We start from the raw sequence: 15,877 nt of genomic DNA, 5'->3' as shown, positions 1-15,877 counted from the left end.
CATAGTTTGCTTTGGAGAAAATTTTCATCCTTTTTGCTCGGGGTTGGGGGGAGGTCATGAATGATCATTACTTCGAAGGAGACTGATTTATGAACAGATCTTACCAGGGAGGGCAACTCACAGGGGGCAGTGCAGGGACCCCTTATGTTAGTAAGTACTAAATCTAGGGTGTTGCTAAGTACTAAATCTAGGACAGTCAAGCCCCTTGTGGGGTGCAGACCATCTGTTGTAGAGCTTTAGTATTAACAAAGTTCAGGAACCTTAGGGAGAGTGTGTTTGTGCTGAAATATGACTCCCATTCGATGGAAGGACAGTTGAAAGTACCCATAACCAAGGCGTTTAGCTGTAGTGAGTTACTCAAGTAGGTCCAGGTAGGCAGAGTGGTTCTTGTGGTTCATGGTGGGGGACCTTTAACAATGTTATGGAAGGGGGGGGTTTCCTACAGTCAGCTGTGTGATAATGTGGACAAGTCCAATACAAAACAATAAAACGGCTTAGCAACAACAAAAGCTTTTATTAAAAAAATACAAAGCTTTCAGATAACAATCCTTCCTCTGTGTAATTACAAGTAAAATACAGGAAAGTAAACCACATTTAAATGATAAAGTAATGAAGTCACAAGACATACATCAGCCAACCACAACACAAAAACAATTAAAAATGTTTAATTTAGAAAATTCATTTAAACCAAAGTTGCTTATGTTTCAAAACAGGTTTAACTGTAACCATTTTATTCATGCCAGGTTTATGATCTGCTCTTAATTTTATTATCCAAATAATTATTCATATCTCCTCCCCTTAATGTTTTGTGCAGAATATCAATAACCCTAAAAGTAAATTCATGCTGGTTGCCAAATTAAGCTAGATGTTTAGCAATAGCATTAATTAAAATAGATCTACGGGCATCACATCTGTGCTCAACTGTGTGGTCCCTCAGCCTTCTAGTTGATTTACCTACATAGAAACTAGGACAGTATTTACATGTAGCCAAATAGACTATATATATGATGTATTGCATGTAGCTGTACATGTAAATCTTTGCGTTACTGGATGGATAAAGACATTGCTATTACAAACAGCATTGCATGAAGAGCAAATTAAGCAAGGGTATGTGCCTGCTTTATTAAAAAACAGTTGCCTTTTTTTCCATCTGCATATCTTTATAACACAACCTGCGCTTTAGATTAGTGCAATTCTTATAAGCAAAAGACGGATGTTCAGCCAAAATATGCGATAGTTCAGGTAAAACCCTCAGAATGTTCAAATTTTTGGAAACTATTTCCTTGACTTCTGAAGTACATTTGCTATAGGTAGTTACATATTGAATTGTAGTGACAGTCAAAAGATACGGTTTTAGCAGTATTACTTCTTGCATTAATGACACTCTTTTTTATGTTTAAGCATGTCGCTATCATAACCCCTTCCCTCAAATTCAGCTGTCATAGCTGAGATTTGCGGAGTACAAACTGATAAAAATTCTGAAGCACTATAGCAAAGATGGCAACGCAAATCTTGAGTTCGTTTTCTAATTTACTAAGAAACAGATACAGTTGGTAAGCGCTTTCGGCTGCAAAAGCTCAGCCTTCATCATTTGCGCAGTACAAGTATCATCCCTGATGTTCAAATGACTTGCTCATAGGTATTGACTTCTTACTATACCTTTTAAAAGTATGCTTTGGATGCATGTTTTTTCTGTGTAAATAGTTTTTCTTATGTACAGGCTTCTTATAAATGCTAGTATGCATGTTCAAACCATCAAAGGGCAAATTAACATCTAGAAAATAAGTTTCAGTAGCAGATGAAACAATCTCAAATTTCAGAAAGTCAGTAGTATGATTCAAATAGTCAAAAAACTGAACTAGAATGTCATATTCTCCAGACCAAATAAAAAAGCATGTCTTCCATGAACTTCAGAGTAAAAAAATATCAGGACCTTTGTAAATCAAATTCTCTTCCCTTTCACTAAAGGTGAAATTAGCATAGGTGTTAGTGATGGACTACTACTACTCTAGCTTTTTGATGATACAGTTGCTCATTCAAAATAAAAACACTATTATCAAGCACAAAGTCAATGAGTTCACACAAAGTTTGTCTCCCTCCCTTTGTAGTGACTATGTCTACATAAAATGTCCCTTACAACATTTAAGCTATACTGGTTGGGAATAACAGTAAAGAGAGATTTGATATCTAGTGTAACAAAAAAGACTGCAATTCATTTGTGTGATGCCATTCAGAAAGCTTAACCAAGAAATCTCCAGTATCTTTAAAATAACTCTTCACATAAACCAAATATTTACTTAAAATATTCTGTAAGTAAAATGAAATTTGTTCAGTTATCCACTCCTTTCTTGATAGAATGGCCTCGTAGGAGGAGAGGAGAGCGATTTATGTTGGACCACCTTCTCGGAGTAATCCACTTGTGATTGGTTATTTTCTCCAGGAGGTTCAGTTGGATTACTGGAAGAGCTTTGCGAAAACCCTGCTCTGTATTCACTGATTCCAATATAGGGGGAGTATCTGCAATTACACTGTTGGAAGCAACAGAGACTGTGTTCTGTCCGTTATCTCCAGTATGTTCGAAAATCATACTTTTTCTCGTTCATGGAAGTTATTGGACACTTGTTTAATATTATTTACCCCCAGTGTAGATGAGGAAAAGTCATCCAAATCGTACATAGAGCCCCATGGAAATCACTTAAAGCCATCTGAAGTTTAATTTTTTCTGAGTTTTTTGGGCCACGAAAAAATATTTCCGGAGCGGAAATCATTAAGATCTCCATTTAATTTGTGCTTCTTTTGTGCCTCCAACTTTTTATCAAGAATGGTCAGTCTTGCAAGCATGTTATTATAGATAGATATATATTTCATAAAAATCGGTAAGGCAAATAGCTCGCCTTCCAATTTAGTTATTTCTTTTTGCATGCTCTTCTCTATCCGTGAGAAGAACTGATTCATTAGAACCATGTAGTCTAGCCCTAATTTAAAGTTCAGTTCTTACCACTGCTTAAGGAACTCGGGATAATTGTTGCCATAAGAGGGCATTTTAATACCCTCAACCGCCGTGGAACTATCCCAAGCTGTAGATAAGCCGAGAAACTAAAGCGTTGCCACTGCAACTTCATGAAGGACTGTTCCTTATATTCTAGTGTTTTAGTAAGTTGTGTACAGTCATCAGTAAGCCTAGAGGAATGTAGAGATGAGTTCTTATCTAAAACATCAGTTGGCCGTTGTAATAATGGATTAGCTCGATGAGCTAAAAATATCACTTGGTAAAAAATTGCGTGAATAAGGTGGTACTCTGTCTGTAGTTGGCTGTGTCGTTACATTATGTAACTACCTATAGTAGATGTACTTTAGAAGACAAGGAAATAGTTTCTAAAAATTGGAACATTTTGAGGGTTTTACCTGAACTCTCTCATATTTTGCCTGAACATCTGCCTTTTGCTTATAAGAATTGTACTAATCTAAAGGATAGATTGTATTATAAATATATGCAGGTGGAAAAAAAGGTGGCTGTTTTTTAATAAAGCAGGCACATTCCTTGCTTAAATTGCTCTTGCTGCAATGCTATTTGTAATTGCAATGTCTTTATCCATCCAGTAATGCAAAAAGAATATCTTTTTACTTGTACAGCTATGTGCAATTCGTCATATATAACCTATTTGGCTACATGTAAATGCTGTCCTAGTTTCTATGTGGGTAAATCAACTATAAGGCTGAGGGACCGCATAGATGTGATGCCCGTAGATCTATTATAACTAATGCTATTGCTAAACATCTAGCTTAATTTGACAACCAGCATGAATTTACTTTTAGGGTTAATTGATATTCTGCACAAAATGTTAAGGGGAGGAGATATGAATAATTATTTGCAACTGAAAGAATATAACTGGATAGTAAGATTAAGAGCAGATCATATACCTGGTATAAATGAAATGGCTACAGTTAAACCTGATGTTCATCGTGCATACAGCTGCAGTAATCACAGATGGGTTCTCTGCCATCAGGCGGTCCCTCGGTCGGCCGAATTCCAAAGTCTAGGTCCGGCGTCGGTTGTTGTCCCTTTCTTTCCTGACGTCAGTGCGATAGGGGTATATAAGACACAGCCGACGCCATATTCTTCAGTCTTTTTTGCCGCACGGTGCCCGAAGCAGAAGCAGTTCGCAAGTGCCGGTCGGCCAGCTCCTGAATTTACGAAAAATTGGAAACCGAAGTCTTCTTTAAAGCTAAGTACCCCGTTGGGGAAACTTTTCTTGCCTCAGACCGATGTCAGAAAAAGTTAATAATTGTATTTCTTGTGGGAAGCAAATACCGCATAAGGATTTCCATTCCCTCTGCATACCTTGTTTAGGCCCAGACCACGACGTCTCGGGCTGTCGCTTTTGCGCTACTTTCAATAAACGCACTATTAAGCGTCGGGCGGAGTTCGCCCAACACCTTTTTGGTAAAGCCTTTGATTATAAAATGTCGTCGGAGACTCTGACTACCGTTTTGTCCAAAAAACACAAGGACAAGGACCGACACGCGAGGTCCGCGGTCTCCACCGACACCACGCCAAAACCAGCTACACGTGGTCCGGTTCTCAGCGAGACGCCTATGCAGTCCCTGACTACCGCCGACACTTCTTTGGCGGTGTCTTCTGTAACCGAGACCGCAGGTACCCCGGCCCATACCCAGACTACAACCACCGAAGCCACTGTGAGCGTTGAGACTCCTTATGTGGACAGGTCCACTTCCACCCATGGTGTTTTTAGACCCTCATCTTCCTTTTCCATTAAGGCCTTTACTAAGTCCAAATCAGCCAGGCATCCCAAGAGGCCTGTTGCACAGGGCCCATCCCCAGGCCCCATGCCTAAAAAGCAGATGCTTAAAATGGCAGAGGATTTAATTACTCTTATCAGGGGTTCCCAACCCCCTCCAGACAAGAGACCCAGAGTGGAGGAAGATTCTCCCTCTTCTGATCAGGGCTCCATTTTTTCAGAACATTCTGATGTAGAGGAACATTCTTACTCTCCTTTTGAAGACTCTGATGCAGAGCAGTCCATTCCTTCTGTATCTCCTCCAGAGGATTTTTCTTTTGGGGAAACCTTGCACACCTTGAGGGAACACTTCCATTGGGAAGGCCAAGACTTTTCTGATTCCAAGAAAAGACTTAGGGAATTTCTTTTGTTACCTCAACACAGACCTCTGGCGATACCTCCTGTCTTGGATATACTTGATGATGTTTATGCGGAGGCTTGCCTTAATCCGGATTCCCTGCCTCCTGCCCCAGTCAAGCCTGATAGGTGCTACAGAGTTCCTAACTCACACCATTTTCTTTACAAAAGCCATAATGCTGACCCTGAAACCATTTCACAAGGTCCCAAGGGAATGAAGGCCTCTACTGCTAAGAATCCACTACCTTCCGAAAGAGAGTCAAGATCCTTAGAAAGGTGGGGAAAAAAGGTATATACCTCGGCCACCCTAGCCATGAGGGCCTTAAATTGTCAGTTTCATATGCTTAAATATCAGCAGTTTCTGTTATCACAATTAAGAAATAAAATGTCTCAACCTGAACAACCAGATTTGAAGGAGTTGCAGGATATGATGCATAGTGCAGAACAAGTGGGTAAACACACCTTATAATGTGGCTATGATGCCCTAGAGGCCTCAAGTAGAGCTGCTGTTACAGGAACAGTCATTCGTAGACATGCCTGGCTTAGGGAACAAATCTTGCCTGATCATGTGAAAGCTAAACTACTAGATGCTCCTTTACAAACGGATGTGCTATTTGGCACTAATGCTGAGGAGATACTACGGAAAATGGAAGAAAAAGCCAAATCTATGCAAACTGTCAAAGCTTTTCTACAGGTTTCAACCACCACGTTTTAGCAGAAATTGGCCTTCTAAAAACTGGTCCTTTCCAGCCACGAACAAGCCCCAAAGAGGTAGATACAGGCGCTCAAGGGGCAGAGGACAATCACAAGGATCATATAGAGGCAGGCAATGGCAAACTCCAGCACCAAGAGGTGGCGAAGACAGTGCACAACAATACAGGAAACAAACCCAATGACTTCCTCCTTTCCATGCCAAGCAAGTCTCAGCTGGCAGCACCCTTGGGAGGAAAGCTGGCATTATTTACAAGAAATTGGCATATTGTCACAACAGACAAATGGATCCTGGACGTTATAAACAGAGGCTACAGATTTCATTTTCACACTCTTCCAAAATGAGAGGCATGCCAAACCTGCCACACAATCAAAGGGCAGAGGCACAACTACAAATTTCAAAGCTCATAGACATGAAAGCTATTCAAGAGGTACCAACTCACGAACAAGGTCAAGGTTTTTATTCCAGGCTATTTCTGGTACCAAGGAAAGGAACCGACTGGAGACCCATTTTGGACTTATCCATCCTAAACACATTCTTACTAGTACCAAAATTCAAGATGCTCACATTACAGCAGCTTCTTCCCATGCTGGGCAAGGGGTTTTGGCTAGTAACATTGGACCTCAAGGAGACATACCTGCATGTCCCAATCAGACAAAGCTGCAGAAGATATCTCAGATTTCTTGCAGGTTCAATTCACTATCAATTCTCTGCATTGCCCTTTGACTTATCTACTGCACCCAGAGTATTCACGAAATGCCTGGCATCAGTAATTGCCTACTGCAGACTTCAAGGGATACAAATTTACCCTTATTTGGACGACTGCCTGATCCAAGCGGACAGCAAGCACATACTTCTGGAGCATCTGGCTTATGTAACACGGTTACTGAATTCCCTGGGATACACAGTCAACAAAGAGAAATCCAGGCTAACACCATCACAGAAAATAACTTTCCTGGGTGCCAGCTTGGACACAAACACCCATATGGCCTATCTTACGCCAGAAAAACAAGGGCAACTAACTCAGTACTTCAAAATACTAGCAAATTGTACCAGGCTTACTGCAAGGAAAATCCTGCAGGCTCTGGGCTTCATGGCATCTTGCATTCTTTTAATCCCATGTGCAAAGTTGCATTTGAGGAAACTTCAATGGTACCTAAAAAACCTATGGTCTCAACACAGCCACAGTTTGGAAACAATAATACCAATAATTCCATGTTTGCAAAAGGAATGTCTATGGTGGGCCCAAGCATGTCAAACAAACGCAGGTCTCCCATTATGCAAGCCTCAAGCAAATCAAGTCATCACGACAGACACCTCAGACTACACCTGGGGGGGCGCACACGACAGACAGGTGCATTCAGGGCAAATGGTCCCAAAAGGAAAAGCACCTTCACGTCAATCAGAAAGAAATGCTAGCAGTGATAAATGCAATTACAGCTTTCAAGGACCTTCTGCATCCAGGACAATTATTGATAAGAACAGACAACACCACAGTAATGTGGTACATAAACAAACAAGGAGGAACACATTCGTACCCCCTGTGCAGACTAGCCATGACACTTTGGAACTTGGCTCTGGAATGACAAATCGAACTTCAGGCACAGTACTTGCTAGGTTTGGAAAACACGCTGGCAGACAATCTAAGCAGAAATAGGACAGATCCACACGAATGGAAGTTGCATCCTCAAGTGTTTACAAAGATAATCCAAGCGTGGGGGAGGCCAGACATATAGATCTCATCGCCTCCCACAGGAATCATCAATTGGAAAAGTTCTGTTCAAGGACCTTTCATCCAAAGGCCTGGAGAGTGGATGCCCTTTCGTTCAGTTGGACAGCATGGACAGTTTACGCCTTTCCCACCTCTGCCTCTTCTGCCCAAGGTACTCTTGAAAGCAAGAGCAGACAGACCGAAGATGATACTGATTGCTCCAGACTGGCCAAGACAACACTGGTGCCCTCTCCTGAGGAGCCTAACACATACTCCTCCCTGGTCTCTACCTCTAATGCCTCTTCTGCTGACTCGGCACAACTACAAAACTCTTCAGTCAGCTGAAAACACTCAATCTCGCTGCATGGAAAATTCCTTAACACCACAACAGACCCTACTCCCCAAAGAGGTGCAGGATGTCATTTTGGAGGCCAGAAGGCCATCTACTAGAAAAGCTTACTCCACAAAATGGAAACGGTTTTGCTCTTGGAATGAGAAAAAAGGCCAGGACCCTAGAAAACTGAATTTGCCTCCGGTATTACAGTATCTAGCTGAGCTGCTGAACAGTGGACTTTATTTTTCCTCCATAAAAATCCATGCCTCAGCCATTTCTGCAGAATTCAACACGGATCCACCCTTATTCTCTCACCCACTCTTAAGACAGTTCCTCAGAGGGGCTAAGAACATAAGACCACCAAGGAAACAACCAATACCAGCCTGGGATCTTAATTACATTCTAGAAAAATTAACATTGCCTCCCTTTGAACCAGCTGCCTCAACAGATTTGCAATATTTGTCCTGGAAAACAGCCTTCCTTCTGGCCATTACCTCAGCTTGTAGGGTTTCGGAACTACAAGCCCTCATGGCTGTGCAGCCCTTTCTCATCTTCCATCAGGACAGGGTTTCCCTTCGTACCAATCCGTCATTTATGCCTAAAGTGGTATCCAGGGTAGCTTTAAATCAAGCCATACACTTACCTACCTTTTACCCCAATCCTCAAAACAAAGGGGAAAGGCTGCTACACTCCTTAGACATCCATAGACAGCTACGTTATTATTTGGACAGAACAAAGCCTTTCAGGAAATCAGAACAACTTTTTGTGTCCTATGCTGTAGGAGCTCAAGGGAAGCCAGTTACCAAACAGACAATTTCCAAATGCATACGGTTTTGTTACTCCTATCATGGAAAATCTGTCCCTTCAGGCATCAGATCCCATTCCACCAGGGCCACAGCTACCTCTACAGCCTTCCTCAGAGGAGTTCCTACCAAAGACATTTTGGAGGCAGCCACTTGGAGTTCTGTGCATACCTTCACAAAACACTACCACCTGCCTTTATATTCCAAAACTAGAGCAGGCTTTGCCACTGCTGTGTTGCAGGGCATTCTGGCTCATCCCAGTTCCACCTATTGCCTACCACCCTGTGCGTAGCTTTGGGATTCTACCCATCTGTGATTACTGCAGCTGTTTGCACGATGAACATAGTACAGTTTTGTACCTACCATAAATGTAGATGTTCGAGTGCTAATACAGCTGCAGTACAGGTTTCCCTCCCTCCTTCCCCTCTTGGTAACGGCCTAGTTGGCCAACACCTCCTCATACAACCTGATTGGGTTATCCTTCTATGGTGTATTTGCTTGCAACTACTGATTTTTGATTATATTGCATTGCTTGACTATATATATATATATATATATATATATATATATATATATATATATATATATATATATATAATTTATGTATTGCCTTCCTTCTGGGGGCACCTGACATCTGGGGCAAGAAAGACTGAAGAATATGGCGTCGGCTGTGTCTTATGTCGCACTGACGTCAGGAAAGAAAGCGACAACATCCGACGCCGGACCTAGACTTTGGAATTCGGCCGACTGAGGGACCGCCTGACGGTAGAGAACCCATCTGTGATTACTGCAGCTGTATTAGCACTCGAACATCTACATTTATGGTAGGTACAAAACTGTACTTTTTGAAACATAAGCAACTTTGCTTTAAATTAATTTTCTAAATGAAATCTTTTTAATTGTTTTGGTGTTGTGGTTGGCTGATGTAAGTCTTGTGACTTCATTACTTTATTATTTAAATGTGGTTTAATTTCCTGTATCTTACTTATAATCACACTGAGGAAAGATTGATGTTCTTTGTGTTTCACTGTTGCAGTAATCACACTTGGGTTATCTGCCTGCAGGTAGCCCTCAGTTGGCCCGAATACCAGAGTCTTGGGATTTCTGCGTTGGATGCTGTCACCTCTTCCATGACGTCAGGTTGTCAGGAGTGTAAAACATGCAGTTAACTCCATTATGTCAGTCTTTCTTGCCCAAGGTGTCAGGAACCCCCAAAATACGAAGCTATTACATGGTGTGGAACACCTCCAGTAAAAAGTAAATACCCCCTGCCATAAAAAATGGCCATAAAGAGGATAGGTAGAAAGGATAGAGAAAGCCAGTGGGCTGGAGGGAGGGAAACCAGGACTGCAACAATTAATACACTTGAACATCTACATTTATGGTAAGTGTACACAACTGTACTATGTCCGTGTTTCACTGTTGGAGTCATCACACTTGGGTTGATTCTCAAAGCTGAGAAAGGGTGGAGGCAGTCAAGAAGTGTTAGGGCTGGCTAGCAGGCCTTGTAAGACTGCCGCAGAAAATCCAGCTCTGGATTTAGAAAAAATAGGTAAGTGGTAATGCTCGGTGAAGCAAGACTCTGGTATTCCGGCCGACTGAGGGCTACCTGCAGGCAGATAACCCAAGTGTGATGACTGCAACAGTGAATACACTTAACATCTACATTTATGGTAAGTGTGCACAACTGTACTTTATCTAAAAGCTTTGTATTTTTTTAATGACACCTTTTGGCGATGCTAAGCCATTTTACTGTTTTGTATTGGACTTGTTTGTGAACGGCCAGCTTTATCACGGTACTCCATTTCTTTTGCTGATAATATGGACAAGTGCCAGCATAACCAGCTGGAGTTTTGTAAAGAATGACATGTCCTTTGAATATCAAACTGATTTTTAAAAGATGCTTGTGTTATAAATGTATTGAAACTGTATGTCATTTGTATATCAAACTAGATGCTTGTGCTGAAAATGTATTTGTGAGCTTTGGTTTTGTTGAAATGTATCAACAGTGCACCCTGCTGAAATGAAGAGAAATGTACATATATTATTGTAGTCAAATTAAGTGCATATGTTTTAATAGAGGATACTGGCACAGCAGAGGTTAACTTTAAGAAAAATAAATGTAAATGAGCTGTTAAACCATTATAAGGCACTTCACAGTGCTGAATAGGACTGGAGATGCTGGGTCTGAGAAAGAGCCGTTGTCCATTAGCTCAGAGAAAAGAGGGGAGGTCTCAGGCACTGCCATAAACCTTTGAATGTGTATTATGGCCGTCTGTGCTAAAGTCCTGCCTCAGCTTCAAAGGGGAATACTGTGAGAACCTAGAGTGTGGTGACCAGATGTGGTCATTCTGCCAGCCCTCTTGGAAATTATATTTTGGATATCGCAAAGAGAAATCTCAGAGTATTGAGTATTCTGTTTGGGAAGCCTGACTGGAAAGACCCTAACCCACAGCATAGTGCCTTGCGGTAGTAAGCAACTTAACTAGGGAACAGTAATTCCCTTAGATTCAGTCAGGAATATAGTGGTTAGTTTAGATATTGTTTTTTTTTTCCGATATTTCCTGTGATGTGAACTCTGGTTTACTGTGAATATATATTCAGTATTTTCATGTACTTTTAAACATATTCAACAATAAATAAACTTTTATTGTGGTTGGTCCGTATAGAAAGTATCCAACGTTGAAGAGTGCTTATATTTATTTGGTGACACTGGTTTGGAGCCAAGTGCTTAAAGCAGAACAAAGACGCTTGGAACAACATGCGCAGTAAGCCTTCAACTAGCAATTCCTGGCTCAGAAGGGCTTAGGTTAACCTCTCCTCCCACAAGAGTGTAGACCACAAACCTTCTTAATGTATAACAACTGGTCTGAAGTCCAAGTGCTTAAACCAAAACGTAGAGGCTTAGAATAACAGTTAAAATTTAATCTGGCTACTAACAGGCAGTAATAAATGCAGCAGAGTAAATGCAATTGAACACTTTTTTAAGAACAATTGGAAAAAGCAAAATAAAGTAGGAAGAAGCACAAATACAGTAAGGGTAACTGAATAAAGGTAAATTGTTTTAAGTTAATCTGGAAGTGAGGAACAGAAGATAATTCAGGGTTAAGAAACTAAGAGACTGGACCTTCCCAACTACTGAATTCTCTGTACTCCGTAGAATGAACTGATGAGAATGGACTGGGAGGAGTGTCTAAAATCAGATTTATAGTAGGGACAGGCAACTCAAAAGCCAACACGTTTAAGAATACAACAGCCGGGTAGGTGGGAAAAATAAAATGCAGTCAGAGTACAGCAAACAAGTCAAACAAGCACTCCAGCAAAATAGACTCATCCAAATATTTCTAGCTAAATGAGGAATGCTACTTCTCAGCTCCTCCCACTAGTTGGCTGATGTTATTCACTGTGTGCAAAGGAATTCTTTGCTGACTTTTCTAACTGAGCCTAACCAAGACCTCTTAAAATTCGAACAGAACAGAAAACTTAAAACAAATGTAATACAAGAAAAAGATAAATAGAAGTAACCAAACCTTAAATGAAAAACTTCAAGTGAAAATAAAATGCAAACAGAGATCAGCAATATTCAGGCATAGTACAGCCAGCAAGCCAAACAAGCACTTGCTTGATGTTCACAGACCGCTGCGGTTTTGTTTATACAAGCCTAAAGAATTTAGAAAAAAACTGATCAGCTATTTGCCTCCTTGGCAAAGGGGAATGAAGGGAGGTCTGTAAACAAATGTTCTCAAGATGACATGGTCATTGGATCTCATACTGTACAGCTCATGGAAAATCTATTTCAGGGTATTTCAAAGTTTGCTCCACTCGAGTCACTGTTGGCACCATAGTCTTCCTTAGAATTTGGACCTCTATTCACACCTTCTGTAGGCACTAAAATTTAGGAATAACCTCTAGGGCAAAGGCATGATTTATCTCTGTCCTGCTGTAGGTCCTGATTTTCTGATTGTCTCCTTCCACTTTTTTAAGCTTTGAGAATCTTCAAAAATTAGGTTTGCAACAGAGAGTAATATACTAGTGAATGTAATGTATTTGGATTAGGAATTTGCTATAAATCCCGATGTTAAGTAGATTAACTTTTGCATTTCAATTTCCCTTCCCACTACACTCATCTTACTACTGACTACTACTGCTTCGTTGCACCCTGTGGCAGGTTAGCCCATTTATCTACACCTTCCCTCTGACTTCCTTGCCAGGTTCAACTCCCTCTTTTTTTATCTATACCTCTTATCAGGAGAGGGAGACTGGGGACCTCTGTGGTGGACCTAGGGCAGTGAGGGCTGTTACCAACTGGTCCACTTGGCCTTTGGCAGCAAGATCTTCTACCTGGCTTTAGCCAGGGCAAAAAAGATTTGAAGATTGCATCAGCCGACGTTTCTTGTATCAGAGACATCCTTGCTTAGTGTTGGGAAGGTCAGCCGAGGCCAGGGATTTAGGGGGCAGGGAAGGTAGCAGTACGCAAGTTAGGCCAGCTATTTGAGCTGCTCGCAGGCAGGAACAAAAAGTGAGGACTGCAGCAGTGAATCTACATGTATAGGTTTCTAACACAACACAGTTTCTGCTTGTTCTGCTTTCATTTCTGGAGTAAATTATTGAAACTCGCCTACAGGTTAGTGTTATGGGTTTGACTTTCTTTTAAGAAAGGAGCATTCAATGTAATATTTCTGTACCAATGTCTTTGAACCATCCATGATTGCAGCAAATGTTAAAGGTGTGTCCTTGCCTCCCACAGTACACTGTTCCAGTCTTTGTAATCTATGTTGCAGGGTTCCTACTGGCTGTGTGTGTGTGTGTGTGTGTGTGTGTGTGTGTGTGTGTGTGTGTGTGTGTGTGTGTCTGCCTGCCTCTATTTTGTTTTTGTATTGCATGGGGTCTCCCATTATCAAAACTTTGATTCAAATGCAGGCTTAATTGTTTTCCTCACATTTGTTGTTCCTGTGTGTACTTGGTTCTTGAAGTAATAAGCCTTTCACATTTGTCTCCCACAGTGACATATGTCTTATTTGCAGCTAGAACATCTTTCACTAACTGTACTTCATTTTAGAACATATATCACTAGCTGTACTTGATTTTGTGAACATATATCACTAGCTGTACTTGATTTTGTATTTAAACTACCACCTTAACCAGGTAACAATTTTTTTTTGTGGTGAAGGCTTGACATTGTACAGTACAGTTGTTTTCTTGTTTTCAGAGCACTGTGGTATCATTTCTTGGCTCTTTCCTCCAGATGAAAAAGACATACTTCATTGATTTTTTTATGTTTTAGATTATACCTTGAAAGGTACATTTTGCAAAATATTCCTTTGCATCTTACAGGTATGGAATAGGAACGTACTGCATGCAGCATTTATGTACAGGATATTTCAGAGTAAGTGTAGATACTTTGGTGCATTTACATGTTTGAGAGTTTTATGGCATACAATGACTAAACCAAACAGTATTGTTTAATTTGAGGTCTGGTATAAATATAGTAAACAACAACTATGTCAATGAACTAGGCAGATGGGGATTGTTTAGAGAACAGCTGTGAATAGATTGGGAAAGAGTACAGGTTCTTTGTGGCAGATGTACAGCTTGTTAATGAAACCAGTACAGAAAGTCTTCTGAACTCAAGATTCTGTGTCTCGATTTGCCTGTTCTAGTGTGCAATCCTTACTTTGGATTTAATTGTCAGAGGGGAGGATTAGTAGAAGACATTTCTTACTTTAAATAAGCATGGAAGAGAAACTCCTTTTTTGCAGGGTTATGTCACATTTCATTAGCCTTTTAGAGAAATATCCTAAAAGATCTGTTAACTGTGTTTGCAGGCATTTGTAATGCTTGCATGCAGTAGTTTTGCAGTACAGCAGCTTTCTTGTTGCCCGTTAATGGATAATGGTACCTTAATGACAAAAGTACACATTTGCTTTTGTGCTGTCGTCAGTTTAATACACATGCAGTTAAAACAGATAAAGTGGAAGAAAAGCTGGTGAACAGCGTCAGAACTGAGGAGCAGTAACTCTTTCCAAATATGCACATCTGATTTAGTGTTTGTTACCCGTGCAGGATTATTCCTCTTTGCTTGCTCCTAGTGGCCACGTTTTTTTTTTTTTTAAAGGGAAGTAGCTCCGCCTCCCTTGGATGCCACATCATCCACTCTAATTCCTATAAGAGGTATCACTCTGTATTTGCTATCCCTTTTAGCACAACTGCCTGGTAGCAACTTGAAGTAATACAATTGAATATATACTTTTGTAGATTATTTTGTACAACTTCCTTCAAATTTTCTGAATTGGAGTGAAGTTGTGCTTTTCATTCCACATCAGGAATTTCAGTTTGTAAAATAGTAATGTTGCATTTTCAATTCATCTTTGTTAATAAAAGGGCTGTGTTTCATTTTGAAGGAAATATAGTAAACTTCTATCCCCACAGTACATTTTCTTTCTGAGTTTTAAACAAAAATGCACATTTCTTTCTGGACTATTTGTTCTTTTGTATCTTTTGGGGTGTGAGACTTCTTGCAGATTTTTTGCAATGTATTTTTGTCTGCTTACCAGAGTAGATTACTGGGTGTGGCTTCACTGCATTAGAGTACTGCTGACTCAAGTTTCAGGTGCAAGCCAGTCTACAAGATGCATGCTATTTCCTCCGCTTGCTTCCAGGTTTGCTGTGTTTAAGGATGATCAATATTACATTTCAAAGTGAGTGATTGCAGGCAGATGGTACTGATTGTGAAACTCTGAAAAGAACATGAACTAAAATTAAATATTTTGTAGCCTTATTGAAACTGAACATCTGAAAGTTTTTTTCATCCAGTGATGGTCTGGAATGTAGCTGTAAGAGATTTTCAAGAAACTGACCATGTTCTTTGACTGAGACCCCTGATTCTGTGATGCTGGGTTTTGTAAAGCATTGTATTTTTGTGGGTTCTGTGCGTGTTCGAGGTAGCCCTCATACAGAATGCTAATCGTTCAGATATGCTGGTTTATCTTGTAGAAATGCTCACACCTTTTGTTGTGGTGAAACAGCTTGCAGTTTTTTCTTTATCCCTACAGTGTTCACCAGCTGAGAGAAGCATCGTTTCTTTGTACAGTGTTTCCTCCTGCTGTTGTGGGACAGAGAATTGGTAAATTGTGTAACTTTGGGGATAGATGACAAATTTAA

General features: G+C 40.5%; 1 protein-coding gene across 13 annotated transcripts in view; it reads left to right on the top strand.

Annotated features, from left to right (window-relative positions):
- Nucleotides 1-15,877, top strand: part of EPRS1 (glutamyl-prolyl-tRNA synthetase 1) — a 1,752,234-nt gene that overhangs the window by 176,881 nt on the left and 1,559,476 nt on the right. The window contains exon 1 of one of the 13 annotated variants that reach the window (XM_044061524.1): nt 15,333-15,414. The exons of the other annotated variants lie outside the window; for them this stretch is intronic. Within the exon in view, the coding sequence (XP_043917459.1) occupies nt 15,350-15,414 (65 nt within the window). The 5' untranslated portion in view covers nt 15,333-15,349. Of the gene's footprint in view, nt 1-15,332; nt 15,415-15,877 lie in introns of those variants that run through there. 13 annotated transcript variants of the gene reach the window in all.

This window comes from Protopterus annectens, chromosome 1.part0, assembly GCF_019279795.1.
Source record: "Protopterus annectens isolate FY-2018-M chromosome 1.part0, PAN1.0, whole genome shotgun sequence".
NCBI classification, from domain to species: domain Eukaryota; kingdom Metazoa; phylum Chordata; order Ceratodontiformes; family Protopteridae; genus Protopterus; species Protopterus annectens.
The sequence above is the reverse complement of the archived record's forward strand: the minus strand, read 5'-3'. Positions and strand labels throughout refer to the sequence as shown.